This window comes from Mustela nivalis (genome assembly GCF_964662115.1).
Source record: "Mustela nivalis genome assembly, chromosome: 2".
In the NCBI taxonomy this organism is placed as follows: Eukaryota; Metazoa; Chordata; class Mammalia; order Carnivora; family Mustelidae; genus Mustela; species Mustela nivalis.
In genome coordinates, this window is record NC_139021.1 from 77,715,373 (window position 1) to 77,734,292 (window position 18,920).

Consider the following 18,920-nt stretch of genomic DNA (forward strand, 5'->3'; position numbering starts at 1 on the left):
AGAGTGGCCCCCAGTCCAGCACATTAAGATTACCTGGGAACTTTATGGAAATGTTTTCCACTCACCCACCTCTGCCAACCAACTGAACCAGACCCTCCAAGGTTGGGTCTCTCTAACCAAAATTTTAATAAGCACTCTAGTGATTTCAGTGTGTGATAAAGTTTGTGAACCACCACTCTAGCCCAATCCGGTTAGTTTTTGCCGATAAAGAACCTTACATGTACAGATGTTAAGCCATTTTCCCAAGGTTATCCATGGAATTAGTTGCCAAATAGAAACAAATTCAACTTCCTAATTCTTGTTGCTACATTGGACAGTAAGTAAAGAACTGCAATAAAACTTCTCTCTAATTTTCTACCTTAAATTTCTAAGCAAAAATTTTTGTCATTTCTCAACATCTTTTGGGGGCCACCCCTCCACCATTCTTAGTCTATGCAGTTCAGGTGTAAGGTTTTGAGTGGACTCATAATCTGGTCTGGCCAGAGTACCTCCCATCCCCTCACTCCTGCCAAGAGTGCAGACAAAAGAGGTCACTTGTGTCTGGAACTGTCAAAGTCTTCATTGTCATTCATTGGAGAAAGCCTTTCTGAAAAGGGAGTAGGTATAGAGAAAGTGTAACTGAGAGATGCACAGAGAAAAGAGCTCTGATGGCATTATTTCAACTTCACCTCCAGGACCAGTCAAGCCTGGAAGGTAGACTAGCTCTGAACCTTCCTGTTATGTAAATGTCCCTCCCCTCCATTTTTGTTTTGTTTGAGCCAGATTTGATTTGCTTTTCCATCCCATACAATCAAAGAGCTCTGATTGGTTTTTTGGAAATGTGTATCATTTTAATACCTATGGCTTAATCACCAGAGAATAGGGATTACAGGGCAAGGTTTTCCACACAGGTTCATTCAATGGGGAGCCCTTCAAGACTGCTGAATTCTGATTAACTCTGCAGCACAAGGTCCCCTTGGACACCGACAGGACTAGAAATGCATAGTAGTCCATATTCCTGCAAATACATAATATATTCAGAACAGAGTCCCTTGATAGCTATGTCACACTTCATTTCATAATAACGAAAGGCAGAGATCTATATGTTGGTGAACTGAGAAATATTAACCTGGAACTAAACAATTCACAAAGGTCAATCCTTTGTCAAGACTGATCTTCCACAGCTGTGTGAAGGCCCTGAATATATTTTGCTGCTGGAAGTCTTGTCCAATGGAAAAGTAAGATGGAATACTTCTTCTGTTACCATCTTCCTGTTCCCTCTTCTCCACTTTCCTCTACCCACCACCGGATATGGCTTCCTGGACGTATTTCCTGATAGAGTTGTTTGCATTTTTCTATCTCCTCCTCAAACCAGAGCTCTTTAGATGCCACTCCCACTGTCACACTGAAATGGTTTCCCTCCTTGAAGCCCCACTCCCTCAGCCTCTGTCAGGAGATGAGCTTGTGATTCTTCTCACAACTCCCCATCTCAACCTCCCTTCTCTCCTTCGTGGGCTCCTCTTCATCTAACATGTTCATTTGCATTGCTGATCACCTGGGTTATTGTTCATCACTCTGTAGATTTTCTCTGAATGATTTTTTTTTCCTTTCCTATAATTTCAAATATCACCAATCCTCTAGACCCCATGTAGAATTCTTCCCTCAGTTCAGACATAATACAAACAATTCAAATATTTCATGGGATCCTAAATGCAACTGTGGAACATTCAATTAATGGGCACTGTTTCCCCACACCTGTCATTACTGTCTGCATGGTCTCATTGGTCAACACCACCAACCACCCCTCACCCTAGCTGCACACCTAAGCTCTTACCTTGACTCCACCACTTCCCATTCCCAAGCATCCAACCGCCAAGCTCTGCCTTATTTCACTTCTTAGATAGTTATTAAATCCCTTTTATCACCCATATTTAGAGTCTTATTATTTCTAATTTGAATTATTGCACTTGCCTTTTAATTATTCTCCTGCCTTTGAATCTTCCCTGCTCATACCCACCAAAGTGATCCCATGTGAATATAAATTTTTGTTTGCCCTTCTGCTTCAATATATTCAGTGACCCCCAGTGTCCTTAGAGCACACAAGCTCCTTGCCTGGTCATTGTGCACTCCAGGAATACAAAATTAATTCTGTTTCTCTCTCTTATTGAGTATGCCTTGCTTCTATGTCTTTGCCTATACTATCACCTCTGCCTGTCTTCTCTTGGCTATTCTGGACACCTTTGCTAAGAATCAGCTGATGTGCGCCTCACTCAGGATGTCCTTCCTCCCTCCTCCCCCCCACTCTTCTCCTTCCCTCTTTTTTTCCTCTCTCTCTTTCTTTCTTTCCTTCTTTCTTTAAATTTATTTACTTATTTTGAGAGACAGAGAGAGAGAGAGAGAGCGAGCAAGCCTGAGAAGGAGTAGGAAGAGAGGGAGAGACAGAATCTCAAGAATACTCTGTGCTGAGCATGGAGCCTCTTGTGGAGCTTGATCTCACCACCCCAAGATCATGGCCTGACCTGAAACCCAGAGTAATATGTTTAATCAACTGAGCCACCCAGGCACCCCCAGGATGCCATTTCTAACACCTCCTGCCTGGGTTGGAATTTTATTAATCTGGAGCATATCCCCCTTTCTTCATATGCTCATTGTTTTCATCATTTGTTTATGGGTCTGCCTCTGTTTAAAATCATGACCTCTTTTTTTTTTTAAGGTTTTATTTATTTATTTATTTATTGACACATGCGCACAGACACACACACAGAGTGCAAGCAGGGGGAGTGGCAGGCAGAGGGAGAAGCAGTCTCCCTACCAAGCAGGGAGCCTGATGCAGGGATAAATCCCAGGATCCTGGGCTCATGACTTGAGCCGAAGGCAGACACTTAACCAACTGAGCACCCCAAGCCCCCTTGAATCATGACCTTTTTTTTTTTTTTTAAGATTTTATTTATGTATTTGACAGAGAGAAATCACAAGTAGGCAGAGAGGCAGGCAGAGAGAGAGAGAGGAGGAAGCAGGCTCCCTGCCAAGCAGAGAGCCCGATATGGGACTCGATCCCAGGACCCCGAGATCATGACCTGAGCCAAAGGCAGCGGCTTAACCCACTGAGCCACCCAGGTGCCCCGAATCATGACCTTTTGGACAGCATCTGTTTACTTTAGTGACTGACTCAAAGTAAAGACCTAGTAACTGTTTCTTAAGTGGATTCAGGGCACTGGCTAGATCTATAATGCAGAAGAGTCCAGAAAAAACTATTTATCAAAAATATGCCAGAGATACACCTATTTAATTGGAACTGTTTTAAATAGGCCATCCTGTTTGCCATCGGGATCACCGGAGTGTCATTAGCCCTAATTATCTCCCTGAGTTTAATTGATACTTAACAAGGTAGAGCATTAAAGGAGATATTTTATTCCTCTAATATTTCCATAATAACATATTGCACTATTGCAAATTCAGAATTGCAGCTTTGTGGCTGAGAAGGTATAAAGCAGTTTGTCTGGAGGGACAGTGTTCTTCAAACATACCTGGAGTGTTTAGGAAACATGAATTAAGAAACTTCTTGGCGGAAGTACAAATATCCTTTTCCTTCAATCTGTTTCATCTAATATTCTTGAATACATGACAACTGTCAGGATCACTAAAAGACACCGTAATTGTTATTGCTAAAGAGTCCTGCAGAATGAAAGAGGCGATTTTAACCCCATTTATCTCCCCGCCACAAAAGCGTGGGCAGTAGACTGGCTGGTGATAATTAAAAGGATCACACCACCTGAATAGAAAGAAGCAGCACCTCCAGTACCACAGCCTGGACCTAAGTCATTAACTAAGCTGAGCAAGGAGAGGGAGTCCCCTCTTCAGGGCCAGGGAGTGAGTTGGTAAGATCTCATTTCAAGGATCCACACAGACAGAACTGGGACAATGGAGAGCAACCGCATTTAAATCCATATGTTAGACCCACAGGAGCCCAAGGATGCGGACTGGTTCTTCATTCTTTCAACAACGCTTCGTCATTCAGTGAGCGCAGACTATGACGCTCGGTCCCAGGCATCATTCACGTACTGGTCCATCTCTACCTAGCACAGCTAGGACACCACATTTTACAGATGACGAAACTAAAACCTAGAGAGATCAATGACTTGCCTGAGGTCTTTAAGTGGCAGAACCAGGACGGAAGCCCAGGTAGTTGGAGGGGCTGCCCGCCTACGTCGAAGTGTGGTTGTAGCAGCTGGTGGTTATAGCAGCAGCAGCAGCACCTGGGAATGTCCTTGAAATGTGAACCCATGAGTTCTGCTCCAGATCTTTGGACTCAGAAACTCTGGGAACGAGGTCCAGTGAGGTGAGTCGTGCCGTTCCCTCCAGGAGAATCTGATGCCCTTGAGGGCAAGCTCACATTATGCTGTAATCCCATCTGTTGCAGTAATGTTTCTCCAACTTAAACGTGAATGCGGCCTTCCTGGAGAACTGTTTGGAATGCAGATTCTGATTCAGCAGCCCAGCCTGAGATTCTGCATGTCTAACCAGCTCCTAGTGATGCTGATCCTGCTGGTGTGTGGACTACACTTTGCATAAAAGAGCCACAGCCTGTAGGTTTCGGGAAGCCTGGTGGGCTCCATTCTCTGCTGTAAATCCTGTTTAGTGAGAGAGTACCTGCATTCTGTGTTGAATGGATACATCAGGAGTCAGTACATCCACTTCTCTGACTCACTGACTCTTTGATTCAGTACGAACCTACGACGAACTTGAGATGCATTTGCCCCACCTGCCTTGCCAAATTTCTAATCCCACCACCCATTCATTCACCCTTGAGAACTGTCATGTTGCCCACTGACTTGACAGACTTTTTACCATTCTGGCCTTTCAGTTGAGTAGGGCATTTCGGATGCTCCAAAGGCAAGCGAACATATCCTACGTTTTAGTAAAGCGGAGAAACAGTAGGACGTGGGAAGGGGGTCGAGGGAACGGACAAAGGTAGGAAGCAGTGTAACAAAAAGGGTCACACTAAAAGGGACGCTCAGGAGAGAGATGGTTTGCACGTGGCTGAGCCTCTGAGCGTTGCTGCAAGTCCACTCCCACTTTCAGGCTAAAAGTTGGAAAAGCAGTGGACCTCCTTTCACACTACACTGGCTCAACGCTGCTGGGAGTTTGAGGAGGGAGGAGGAGAAAGGGAGATAACTCTATCAAAAACGTTTGAACATTTTAAATGTTCCAAACCGTTCCCAGGAGCTGTCGCTGCTGGTACAACCACGCTTTGATGTAGGTGAGAGCAGAGTCCAGCTCCTCCTGCTTCGATCCCAGTTCTGCCACTTACAGACCTCAGGCAAGGCATTGATCTCTCTAGATTTTAGGTTTGTCATCCGTAAAACGTGGTGTCAAAAGAGTACTGCCTCATAGGTTTATGGTAGAAATTAAATAGTCCATGAAAAGCGCCTGGGGCATCGTCAGTGTAAATCAATTATTTGTAACCGTATAAATCAAATATTTATGATACTTATGATATAAATATCCTAAAACCATCTGTAACAATAAAACAGTCACACCATAAGCTTTGAATGAAGAGTGAATGAACAGAAAAAGTGTCTGATTGGCCAGGGGAAAATGACTTAAACCCAGAAATGAGGAAAGAAAAAAAAAAAGGGAAGAATGCTGCCAGGCTCTCCTCCAGGGAGTGAAAAGTAAGCTGCTTTAAACCCTTAACAAATGCCTTGGTCCTTAAGGGAATCAAATATTTTGTAAATAGCCTGCAGGGCCCAAGGCTCTAGCTCTTCCCGAGTAAAACACTCCAGACCCATAAGCCCTTTAAGGATGGGGGTTGGCTGAACATTGATCAATGCTGGGTGTTGATTACAATGGTGGGGCCACAGCAATTTACAAGAAATGATTCCAAAAATTGATTTTGGAGACATTACAAAACTCCAGCCCAGGACTTCCGCGTGTGGTTCATTCCGCCAGAATCCCCCAGCAGAACTGAGAATAATGCCGAGCTGGGTTAAAATGGTGGCATAAATATTACTTTAAGTTTGATTAAAATTTAAACAAGTTGTAATGAACAGATACAACGGCTCTTTGAGACATGATGGACTGCATTTAAGAGATCAAACAGCTGAGCGAGAGGAAATGACTCCCAGGCAGTCTCAAAATTAGTATTTTAACCGAAGTTCTTTGAACTAATATTCATAGAATATTTATGTAACTGGGACAACTTAACATTCTAAACAATGGCATTTCCTCAAAGCATTGCTGTAACAGGAGGAATGTATAATACATACACTATTAGAATTTCATGACTGGCTGATACAGGGTAACTTTTGATCTAAAAATCTGATGATCCCTGGGGCACCTGGGTGGCTCAGAGGGTTAAGCCTCTGTCTTCGGCTCAGGTCATGAACTCAGGGTCCTGGGATCAAGCCCCACATCGGGCTCTCTGCTCGGCGGGGAGCCTGCTTCCCTTCCTCTCTCTCTGCCTGCCTCTCTGCCTACTTGTGATCTCTCTCTCTCTGTTCAATAAATAAATAAAATCTTTAAAAAAAAAATCTGATGATCCCTTAAAGAGCAGACTTCCATGTGATTATTATTACACGCAATAATTCAGCCTATGAAGCACATAACCGAAGCTCTATGCATGTACCATTTTTTTTTTTTTAACAATTGTTAGGGGCAATATAATTACATTTTTTTAAATTAAAGTTTTTTTTTTTCTATTTAAATCAGTTTTAAGTTCATAGCAAACTTGAAGGAAAGGCACAGAGATTTCCTACATATCCCCTGCTCCCGCACATATGTAGCTTGTCCCATGATCAGCCTGCCCCCCTTCCACGGAATGGAGAATTTGTTACAACTGATGAACCTACATTGACAAAAAAAATCACTCAAAGCCCGTAGTTTACATTACAGTTCGTGCTTGGTGTTAAATGTTCTATACAAATGTATAATTGCAAGTGTCCCTCATTATAGCATCAACCTTTTTGGGCCCAGCCTGTTCATCCCTCCTCACGCCCACCCACAACTCCGGGTTCCCATGATCTTTTTACTGTCTCTATAGCTTTGCCTTCTTCAGCATGTCAAACAGTTGAAATCATGTAGTACACAGCCTTTCCAGATTGACAGCTTTCACCTCGTCACATGCATTTCAGATTCCTCCATGTCTTTTCATGGTTTGATAGCTCCATTCTTCCTGGCAAAAAGGAACAGTCCATTGTCTTGACTCACAGTTTATTTATCCATTCACCTACTGCAGGATATCTTGGTTCCTTCCAAGTGTGGGCAATTAATGAATAAATTTCCTGTAAACATTCATGTGCATATACATTTTCTACTCCTTTGGGTAAATACCAAGGAGTGGGATTACTGAATCAGATGGTAAGAGTAGGTTTAGTTTTTCCAAAACTGCACTCTCACCAGCAATGAATGAGAGTTTCTCTTGCCCCACAAACTGGCTAGGATTTGGTGCTACTGTTGTTCTGGATTTTGGCCATTCTAATTACGTGTATAGTGGTATCTCAATGTTGTTTTAATGTGCATTTCTCTGATGAATATGATGGGGACCATCTTTTCATATGTTTATTTGCCATCTATGTGTCTTCCTTGGTGAGTGTTTATTCAGGTTGTAGGCTGATATTTTTTAATTGGATGGTTTGTTTTCTTACTGTTGAGTTTTAGGATTTCTTTGTACATTTTGGATAATAGTCCTCAATCAGATGTATCTTTGCAAATTTTTCTCCCAGTCTGTGTCTTTTCTTCTTATTCTCTTGACATGGTCTTTTGCAGAGCAGAAGTCTTTAATTTTAATGAAGTCTAACTTACCAATTATTTCTGTCATGGATTGTGCCTCTGGTGGTGTGTGTAAAAAAAATCATTGCCATAACCAAGGTCACATAGGTTTGTTTTTTTTTTTCCTTATGTTATCTTATGAGATTTCTATAGTTTTGAGTTTTATACTTAGGTCTGTGATCCATTTTGAGGCAATTTTTGTGAAGAGTGTAAGATCTGTATCTTCAGTCTTTGGCACATGGATGTCCAGTTCTAGCACAATTTGTTGAAAAGACTCTCTCGGCTCCATTGCATTGCCTTTCCTCCTTTATCAAGGATCAACTGAATATATAGAATTGACTTCTGAGACAGAAATACAACGGGTGGACCCAGATAGGAAGCTGACACTGATCTGCCAGCCCAGTGCCCATCATCTCAATATTACTCGGTATTATTTCCACTTTGGTTCTGACTGGAGATTGTATGTAATGAAGAAAAAAAGCAATGAAGCACCCAGATGCAAGCTAAAGGATGCTGCCTGACATTACATGACAGGATATTCCAAATACCTTTTGCTTATTACGGTAGAGATTCTGATATACCGTCATGCCCCATGCAGGACTGAAGATTTATTCTCCAGTTGCTGGGGGTGTTGCCAGCAGAAAGATGGCAGATAAGAGTGCCCTCTGGGACTTCAGGCTGAACAGACTCATTTTGCCCAAATTCACAACCATTTCCCAGGGCAGCCAGTACCCAATGACTGAACAACATGGGAATACCAAATTCCTATCCCTGGCCCCAGTCACGGAATAATCTGAAGGGTCATTTTAGCCTCACAACACCTGAGGCTTTCTTTGGAAATGACTGAACCACAGCTTAACTTCTCCTGCTAGCAAACTTTCTTCCACAGCTTCCCTTCCACAGGAGTTGACCCCAAGAGCACTTCCCAATAAACCCCAGCCTGCTAATCTCTGTCAGAATCTGCTTTTCAAGAACTCAACATGCAACAATTAGTAATTGAAGGTTGCACTGAACAACCGTCTTTACAGAGAACTAAGAATGGAGGTAAAAGGGCGAAAACTCCGGGTTTGAGAACTAGGTTGTGATATAAGGTGTGGGATTGACCAAAAATGGTTCTAAATTCTCACTGCCTGAGCAATGAGCTCCCACCCCCTTCTCCCTGTGGGAGGTGTTGTATTACCTATGTGTGGGGACCGTCATACCCAGGACCCCAAATTATCTAGGGTTTGAGCAGCAGGTAATCTGAGACAGCTCCTATAAATAGCTAAAACCCCAAACCAGATGGCCTAGCCCAAAAGTGGTTTGATTATTCCCCCTGACGAAGCTGCTGTCTCGCATCTACTCTACAAAAGTCAGAACAGCAGAGAGAGCAAGTTCTCTGCACTGGAAATAGGACCTCACCCCCTTGTGATATCCCACATGTCTAGCAGACCCTTGAACCTCTTCAAGCCTCTTAGAGGATACACAGAAGAAAGACCAGCGCCTTCTCTTCTCTCACTGGCACTGGCCTTGCATCGCTTTCCCTTTCTCCACAAAATGTCTGAGCCTTCACCCTGTCAGTAGTGTTGTAGAATTTATCTTGAATCTTCATGGCTGACAAACGGAGACCTGTATGGGATCGTCCTTGCTCAATAATTGTAAGCATGAAGGCATGAATTCTGCTTAGTACCAGTTATGACTTTTTATGTCGAAGGGGTTTAATGTCTGTGGATAGAAATATTCCCTGCAACAAAGATCACTGGGAGAGCCCGTGGTGGGGGTGGGGAGGAGAGGACCTGAATATCTCCAAAGCCGGAGAGAGGATAGCCTAGTGTGAGAAGTCACCAGCAGCTGGCCAGATCTGACTGCCCTCTGTGAAGTGAAAGAAGTACCAGTCTACAGTGACCCCTAGGGATTCTTCACAGTTGCCAAGACAACAGTTAGACAGTCCAGGAAGCCTTCCTATATCCTCGATGGAGGAACTACACCCAAGCTCCGTTTCCCCTGGGACCATTGGCTTCCTTCTCCTAGAAGGTGAATCTTCCTCAGGTTTCCCAGGTTTCACTGGCAGAATTCCCAGAAAAAGCTGTATTCCAACCCAGGTAGGCTCACTCCAGATTAGCCTGATACTTTCCCACAGCCAGGGGAGGTTATATAAGGAGAAAGTAGTAAAGAGGGTCAGGCCATTGCTTTGTGAGATGATGGGGGAAGGAACCTTCTCTTCACTCTGACCCTGACCTCATGCATCTCCCCTTCTTCCAGGAGAAGTTATTCCTTAACCAGAGATATAGGACTTTGTACAAATCATCCCAGGCCCTGGTACAAGAGAAGTCCCACATGGGAGACATCTAGTATTTCTCCCAAAAGGTATCTCACAAGCTTATGTATAACTTTACCTTTTAAAACACATTTCACTTGCATTAACTCAGTAAGACCCACATCAGCCGGGTGAAGTTGCCAAGGGACATATTATATAATCCACACATTTTTCAGAAAGAAAAATTGGAACACAGTGTTGGATAAAGGACATTTCCCTTCCTGATTTATGAAAAAAAATCTTATAAATACACAGAGCTTGAATCACAGCTACTTACACATGTAATGAATTATCTTTTCAAAAGAGGATAAAATTAAATGAAGCTTGTACTACCACAGAAGATCCTGGAATTATGGTCAGCATAGTTATCAGGTCTGAAATAAACCTTGCAGCTTACTGTAGAGCTTTTGATAAAAGCTGTAAGGAGAGAGAGGTCAGATGTTCAGAGACTTGGATGAGAGGAGTTTGGAGAAAAGGAGCTAAAGTTCAGAAAAAGTGGCTGATAGTAAAGGACAGACCAGTCTATGATTGGTATAGTTAAGGCAAGACACGACATTCTGTGTAATCTAGAAATGCAAAAGCAACTTCAAAAACGTGCCCCCAATATACTGCCTGATGTGGTCCCCCATGATAATGGGGCATTTGTGGAAGAGTTCCTCCTTTCCTGAAATGCCTGCTTTATTTTTCCTACCCTTGAAATAGGAAACCATTTTAATAAAATAAGATCCATTCAGTAAATACCTTTATCACGGGCCCACATGCTGCTAGTTATCGGTTGGAGGCCAAATACGAATAAGCCCTAGCTCATTCTGTGAAACAGACTCATCAATAACTCATCACACTAGAGGATGACACGCAATGGAAATGGGTCTCCTACTTTTGCACTTTAAAGCACGTAAGTAATAGCTGCTGATCTGAGAATTAGCACATATTTTGTTTTCTACACATAACTGCCATCTATGGGGAAGGTCACCCCATTGTGAATCTTCCTACAAAATTAAGAAGGGGCATGAGTTTTATTCTTCTGGAACTGTGCCTATACCTTGTACTATAATAATGTTGTCACCAGGGAGCTATGCGGGATTGTCCAACTTTGTTACTTTTCATAGAATCACTGGTTTTTAAACACAGGAGAGACCTCAGAGACTGACTACTCCTGACCTCCACATCGCACAAATTCCCATTCCCCAAAGTCCTTACAGCTGGTCATACAAGCAAAAAGTAGAGTTTTGTCCACTTCCTTTGCCGGCATTGCCGGCACTGAAATGATTTCTTTAGTACAAACACTTCGAGCACAATGCATTCTGGGAAGTGAGGACCCACAGGATGCATTTCCTCAATGCAAAACTGCTTCTAGAAACCTGGGAAGGCCCCCATGCCACCCCCTATGTAGGACATGCTCATGGAGCAGATGTTTTCTAGTTTTAATTTTTGTGAACTCTCAGATGGATTAGGCTAAACATCTCAGCTTTATTCATAATTGCTACAGTAGGTAATTTGTGCCTGTGGCAACAGTAATTTGGAGCTGTTAATGAAAATGAAGACTAATTAAAAAAAACCTCTCAGGCTGAAGTGAAAATGTGGAAGATTCACAGGTGAACTGCATCTAAGTTTTCCCTCACGATTCCCAAGGACAAATATCATTTTAGTTGAAATAAGAAAAAAGTACATTGTCCCACAGACTCGTACTGTCCATTTGTTGAACATACCTGCAGCCCTTCAATAGCCAGTTTGAGGATGGAGGGGGTCAGTTTGGAGGCTTGTTTGAAGGAAAAGTTACTCCAGTCTATAATTAAAATGAAGCCATTTATCTGAAGCTCCGGATCTTCAATAAGGACTTCCAGAGACAGCAAGATGGCACGGAGGATATCTGTGAAGGAGTTCCTGTAGCCAAAACAGAAAGGAGAAGCTGGGTGTGAATATTAGCAGGTGGTACGTGCATAGAGGGATGCGTGCCTCACGCTGCTGCTCTATGAACCTGACCTGCAGGGCAACACAGCTGTCCCGTACCCAAAGTGGCTGAAAAAACATTTGCCCAACTTTGCAGGAACTATACTTTAAGATTCACCAGAGGGAAGTCTCCCTTTGATCCAACAGCCTCAGCACCCCACACTTTAAGAGGTATCCCTCTTTAGTGTCTCGTTTGGCTTCCATACTCTGCGTCTGGCACAAAACTGATTGCATTTCACTGAAATGCATCTTTTACTTATCTGTCTCCCTCACGGAGCTCTGTTAACTTTGAGGGTAGGGACTGGGCCATAATCACAGCTGTGTCCTCAGCACCTAGCTCCTCAGTGAATCATTGCTGAACAAATGAGGTGAGACCTCAATCAGGAGCACTTATTTTGATTAAACCCCTTATTCCTTTTTTATGTTTAAAATGTTGCTCAATGTATAAAAATATCCATGCAATGGATTTTTTGTTGTTGTTGTTGTTGTTTTGTTTTTGTTTTTGTTTTTGTTTTTTAGCTTACGTTCTTGGATAGAAAAAAATAAAGCAGGAAGAAGAGCTTATTTTCATTGAAGGTTTGCAGAGTGTGATTCAGGAGGGAAATCGCTTTGAGTACATCAGTAACTATGACAACAGGCAGACCTGAATAGAAAAGAGAGTGACAGCTCTTCAGTGCTGTATGTGTTCCTTATGTCATATATCCCCATTCATTAGATGATCTTTGTGTTAAATAATTTTCAGACATGAAGAAATGATGGCATTTTTATTCCACTAATTTTCTCAACAAATAAGCTGAGCGATAAATCTTAAGAGGATCTCTAAACTCAGTGGCTTTTTTGATAAGTAGAAAAATATAATATTGGATGGCAAATAATGGCAAATTCATTACTTTCTTCAGGTTTAATGTTAAAAATCAGAAGGCTTCTCTTCTGTGAAGTACATGTGAAATGTTCAGGTTCAGGGAGGCCTGGGTTGTTCAGTTGGTTAAGCAACTGCCTTCAGATCAGATCATGATCCCAGGGTCCTAGGACGGAGCCTTGCATTGGGCTCCCTGCTCAGCAGAGAGCCTACTTCTCCCTCTCCCTCTGCCCAATAGACTGCCTGCTTATGTTCTCTATCTCTCTGTCAAATAAATAAATTTAAAATCCTAAAACTTAAAAAAAAAAAAAAGAAATAATCAGTTTCTTGGGTATTTCAGTCTGGTTCAAAGTCTAACCAACTTCAACAATTCCAGATTAAAATCAGGAAGCTTGTGATCGAACAGTAAATCAATAAGAATTTACTGAATGTCTATTATAAGCTCAGCATTGTGTTTTATATTTAAGGTTATAAAATAGTATGTTCTATTTCTATTTTCAGAGAGCCCTTGATTTAGTTGGGGCGGGCTAGGAAATTAGCAATATGAGTTGAAAGGGATCAATAAAAAATTTGAGCAGTGAGGTAGAAGTTTATGGAGGGATGAAAGAAAGCTTGGGATAAATCTTGATGGATGGATAGGATTTTGATGGATATTTGGGAGAAGGGGGAATAAGATATTTCAGGAAAGATGAGAGACAATAATTGAAAAATAAAGATACACAGCTGATTCTGCTTCTGTACAGTTCTGTTTAGTAATTTTTTTTCTTTATATCAAGCTAAAATCCCCACCCACTGCTCAGATCTACCTATTGGGTATAGTTCTGCTACAAAAGAAAAACCTCAGGTCTTCCCTTGTCACATAGCTTCAACCATGTAAACATGGTGATCCTGATGCCTTAGATAATTTCTTGATTAAAAGAAATAGTAACTTTAACCATTTCTCATAGGAAATGGTTTTTAATATTCTTCTCATCATTACTGTTTTAACTGTTTCAGATGTATTCTATTTTAACTCTAAGAGATATCAAATTCCTATTGATGTAGGATAGGTTTTCATTAGGACCTTGTTTCTATTTTTGCATCCACATTGAACATGAAATAAAGAACAAAGTCTTTTTCCAACAAAAAAACTTTGCACAAAAAGACTTTGGTTTTTTTGTTGGAAAAAGGGAACAAAAGATAATGAAAATATGGAAATGCCTAGTAGTAAACTGGAATGGCCATTAGGGAATTAGAAATCTGACCATAGATAAGCTTACTTGGGAAGATCACACACGGAGAAAATCAGGACTAAAAAGATCAAGTGTTTCAAGAAATAGGCTATGATAGATTGAGAACATTACTACTTGTTCTTTTGCCTTTGGATCTTGCCATGGTTAAGAACATGCTACAGCTAGTGTGCTGGACCAAAGAGAAGGTTGAGGAACACAAACCAGTGACTCCCCAGCCAAAGAGCAGATCATGAGAAGCAGAGCTACCCAGATGCATGAACTCAGATGAACTCAGATATGATAGATGAACTCAGATGCATGAGCAATAATAAATGATTACTTTTTTAAACCACTGAGTTTGGGGATGATTTGTTATACAGCAGTAGCTCTCTAATATCAAGGGTTAGTTAACGAAGTCAAGAGCAGTAGCACAGATTAGAGCTAACCCCTCTTCTCATCACTTATCCACTTGTATCCACTCACAAGAAAAGATACAGAACTCTGTCTGGAAATGAGGAAACCATTTTATGCATTTTCAACACCAGAAACTTACTGCAGGATAGGCATTGTCAGTTAATGAAGTATTATACTCATGGGATGGTCTCAAGAGAAAAGTAAAAGGATTCTGTCTGGACTTCATTATAGTTTCCAAATGTTCCAATGCTTCATTCTTCCAGATGAACTGGATGAGCAGGAAAAAAGTTGAATGGAATGTGTTTCAAGTCATCAGATTTAACCCTTGTTGAGGAGAGCAACCTGATCTCAGACCTTAATTATGATCATTATCTTGAATTCCTTACTTCTTGGTTTCCTTACATGGATTCCCTAAACTTTTTCTTCATTCTTCCTTACAACACTTTTGAGTTGTGAAATCCTCCCAGGTTTTTATAATTTTAAAAATACCTCTCAGATCAAATACTTCATGCACATTCTCTGCCCTCAAGGAGCTTAGAGCATAAATCCCCACTCTTTAAGTGTAGGTTGAACGTAGTGACTTCCTTCCAAAGAGTACAGGATGGAAAGTAGAAAAAAGTAAGTTTACCCTGGAGAAACCTGACAAACACTACTTTGGGTAGGTGATTTGGGCATCAACATCAACAGAGATAACTTGTATTGATAGAATTGTCCCTTGATATGGTAATGAAAGTGGCACTTAACCTCTGTGATCTTCCTTCTAAAACATAGCCCCAAATTAATCAAGAGGAAAACATTAGACAAATTTCAGCTGAAGAACATTCTATAAAATGCTTGACCAACATGCCTCAAAATGGTCAAGGTCATTAAAAAGCAAGGAAAGTCTCAGAAACTGTCACAACCAAGGAGCGCTTAAGAAGACATGAAGATTAAATGTAATGTGGTATCTTGTGGGATCCTGAGACAGAAGAAAGATATCAGATAGAAACTAAGGAAATCTGAATAAATTATGGACTTAGTAAATTAAAATGTATCAATATTGTTTTATTAGTTGTAATAAATATTCTATACTAATAGAAGATGTTAAAAATAGGGGAAACTGGATGCAGAGGATAGGGAAACCCTCTCTGCTATCTTCAAAATAATTTTGTAAATCTAAAATTACCCTAAATAGAATGATTTTTTTAAAAGTGCTTACTAGTGGGCGCCTGGGTGGCTCAGTGGGTTAAAGTGCTTACTAGAGTTTATTATCTGTCATGGGAAGTTTCCACGAATCTTCTCTCAAGGTTTCTAAGCGAGCCAAAATGGTCATGAACAATTCAGCTACTTTAAGTAAATTGGAGAAATGAGAGCAGAAGAAGACATTTCCAGAATTTGTTCATTCTACTAACTTATTTAGGTTTTTATATTTTTTCATTTTATTTTATTTTATTTCTTTTCAGTGTTCCAGAATTCATTGTTTATGCACCACACCCAGTGCTCCATGCAATACGTGCCCTTCATAATACCTCCACCAGGCATTGTTTAATAACTCATAGAACAATTATTTTCTGTATTGTTTATAATCACAATTCCATCAGAGTATTTTATCACTTGTATCAAAAGGAACAGATGAAAAATGGATATTTAGAGGTTTTGATCCTCTTTCTACAATATGCACAGCATATTTATATAGTCAGTTATGGACTGTATCAGTTTTTGATTGATAATTAAAAGCACAAGTGTGATAATATACATGAAAGCACTATAGGAATGACAAACTGCCAATGAAATGTAAGGAATTGTATTAGTAAACAGTTAGTAGAAAACTTCAGCATCCCCCCCCAAAGAATAATACATTTATATTCATTAGGAGTTATTCATGGTTTATCTAAGGATTTTCATTATTATACTGTGAGCACTTAGAGATAATAAATAGTGGCTCATTTTTAGGTTCTATTGTTTTTATGAGCAGAGAAGCCAATATTGTCACCTGAGGCTTTAAAATTAAGCAACAACATAATACAAATGAGATGCAAAACAGTGGAAAATAGTAAGCCCTTTATCAATGAGAAGATATTTAAGCTTCAAAAAGTGACTACTTTGTGCTTTAAATTTTTAGTGACGATTCTAAAACCTAGATCCTAGACTCCTATAAGAAAATAGATGTGATATGTAACCAGATAACCATGTAGAGATAAGATGGGGTTGCCAGTGAGACTGTTTCTTTTTTTTTTTTTTTTTTTTTTTAAGTCAAGCAGAGAAAGACAACTATTATATGATCTCCCTGATATGAGGAAGTGGTGGGGCAACATGGGGGCTTAAGTGGGTAGGAGAAGAATAAATGAAACAAGATGGGATTGGGAGGGAGACAAACCATAAGTGACTCTTAATCTCACAAAACAAACTGAGGGTTGCTGGGGGGAGGGGGTTTGGGAGAAGGGGGTGGGATTATGGACATTGGGGAGGGTATGTGCTTTGATGAGTGCTGTGAAGTGTGTAAACCTGGTGATTCACAGACCTGTACCCCTGGGGATAAAAGTATATGTTTATAAAAAATAAAAAATTAAAAAAAAAAAGAGACTGTTTCTTAAAAGGAGCAGTGAGAAGTCTCTTGATCACTCTGAAATCACAGTGCTTATCCTTATTCTAATTTTTCTGCTGCAGCAGAAGTCTCTTAATATTAGCAGTTAAATCTTTTTTTTTTTTTTAAATTTTACTTATTTGACAGATAGAGATCACAAGTAGGCAGAGAGTCGGGGCGGGGCGGGGGGGGGGGAGCAGGCTCCCTACTGAGCAGCAAGCCGGATGCGGGGCTCGATCCCAGGACCCTGAGATCATGTTCTGAGCCAAAGGCAGAGACTTTAACCCACTGAGCCACCCAGGTGCCCCAGCAGTTAAATCTTTTAAGCCAGCTCTGTCTCAAAACCTCTTAACTCCACATTCAATATCATCAAGAGTTTACAGGTTTTTTTCTTGGGAATTTTTAAAAGACCTCCTTAAGCTACAAAATGCTTTTGCAAATAGTTTACTACCAAATATCTACGTTTTATTCACAGGTGCAGTAACATTGCATCTGAGCATGTTTCTTTATCTCTTCATCCCTTTAACTTCTTTCCAAGTTAATTATTAAAATAATCATGGCATCGTTCTCATAGTTACTGACTACACTTTGCATATTATCTGACAATGATGTCCAAGACAAGGTGGAGAGGAATATGTGCTCCATCTGTATTGCCCCTGATGCATTTTGATCTCTGGACATGGGAAGAACCCTATTTTGGTAAAGTAGCAAAAGGGCTTTACTCCAGGGCTTGACATCCACCCAGGGCTTGACATCCCCCCACCAAATAAGGACCACTCATAGAAGGCCGAAGTTCAGTAAAGGCTAATTTCCTGCTCCTCTTTGTAGAGGGTTGTTGCAAGAATTGTGCAAAACAATGTGTGAAGGAGCTTTGTGAATTGGAAAACGCATCCCAATAGGAGGCAGTATTTGTAATTGCATGAATTATAGGGATAACCCTCTTAGTCATACTGCTTGCATCATGATGATGGTAGCAGGACATTAAGTGTACAAAATTCAATTGTGTTCTATCCAGGGGGAAACTTTTTCTCCTCTGCTAGGGCTGATGATTTTCAAAATATGGTCTGAGATGGAAATTCTGGTGATATATTTTCCTAAATGAGTTCTAATAATTCCTATATGAATCAAGGTTTAGCTGGACAGTCCTGTGTATCATTTTGCATCAAAGCAAATGAATCCATATTTATCAGGGGGTAATCAAGGAAAAGTAAGGAAAAAACAACTATATTTTGAAAATATTAGGTGCAAGGCAGATGCTAACAAAAATGTTTAACTTTGGGAGCCTGGGTGGCTCAGTCAGTCATCTGCCTTCAGCTCAGGTTATGATCCTAGGGTCCTGGATGGAGCCCAGCATTGGGCTCCCTGCTCAGTGGGGAGTCTGCTTCTTCCTCTCCCTCTGCTCCCCCCCCCACTTGTCCCCTCTCTCTCTCTTAAAACAAATATATAAAGTCTTTTAAAAAATGTTTAATGTTGCTGTAGAAGACTTAATATTTGTGAGAGCTTAATATTATATTTATTTTCCTGAATGTTAGCTAGAAAGTAAATTAGATAATTACTTTTCTCCGCGGGGATGATCACCTAGAGAACAGTGGTCTGGATTTAACTCTGCCTCACATGACTTGATGAGATTCATCCTCTCAAGAGTAGAGAGAAAGGGAAAAAGAGATCAGGGAAGAAAGAAAGGAGAAAGAAAGGATGAATGAAAAAAGAAAGAACACCTTGCAATTAATTTTTATCTCTATTAATTTCATCCTCTCCCCCTCAGTGAAGAAAACTTTTGGATTTGTATTAACATAAGAATAAAATTCCTTGTAACACCAGCATAATGAGTTGCCTCTTGGTTTATTATTAGTTGTAATAGGGGAATATCTAGTTCTC

General features: G+C 40.7%; 1 protein-coding gene across 2 annotated transcripts in view; it reads right to left on the reverse strand.

Moving 5' to 3' along the window:
* The window catches only part of CLVS1 (clavesin 1), a 181,937-nt gene that overhangs the window by 79,837 nt on the left and 83,180 nt on the right, over nucleotides 1-18,920 (reverse strand). For both annotated transcript variants that reach the window (XM_082719003.1, XM_082719004.1), the window contains exon 3: nucleotides 11,755-11,929. In XM_082719003.1, coding sequence (XP_082575129.1) covers nucleotides 11,755-11,929 — 175 coding nt within the window. The remainder of the gene's footprint in view (nucleotides 1-11,754; nucleotides 11,930-18,920) is intronic.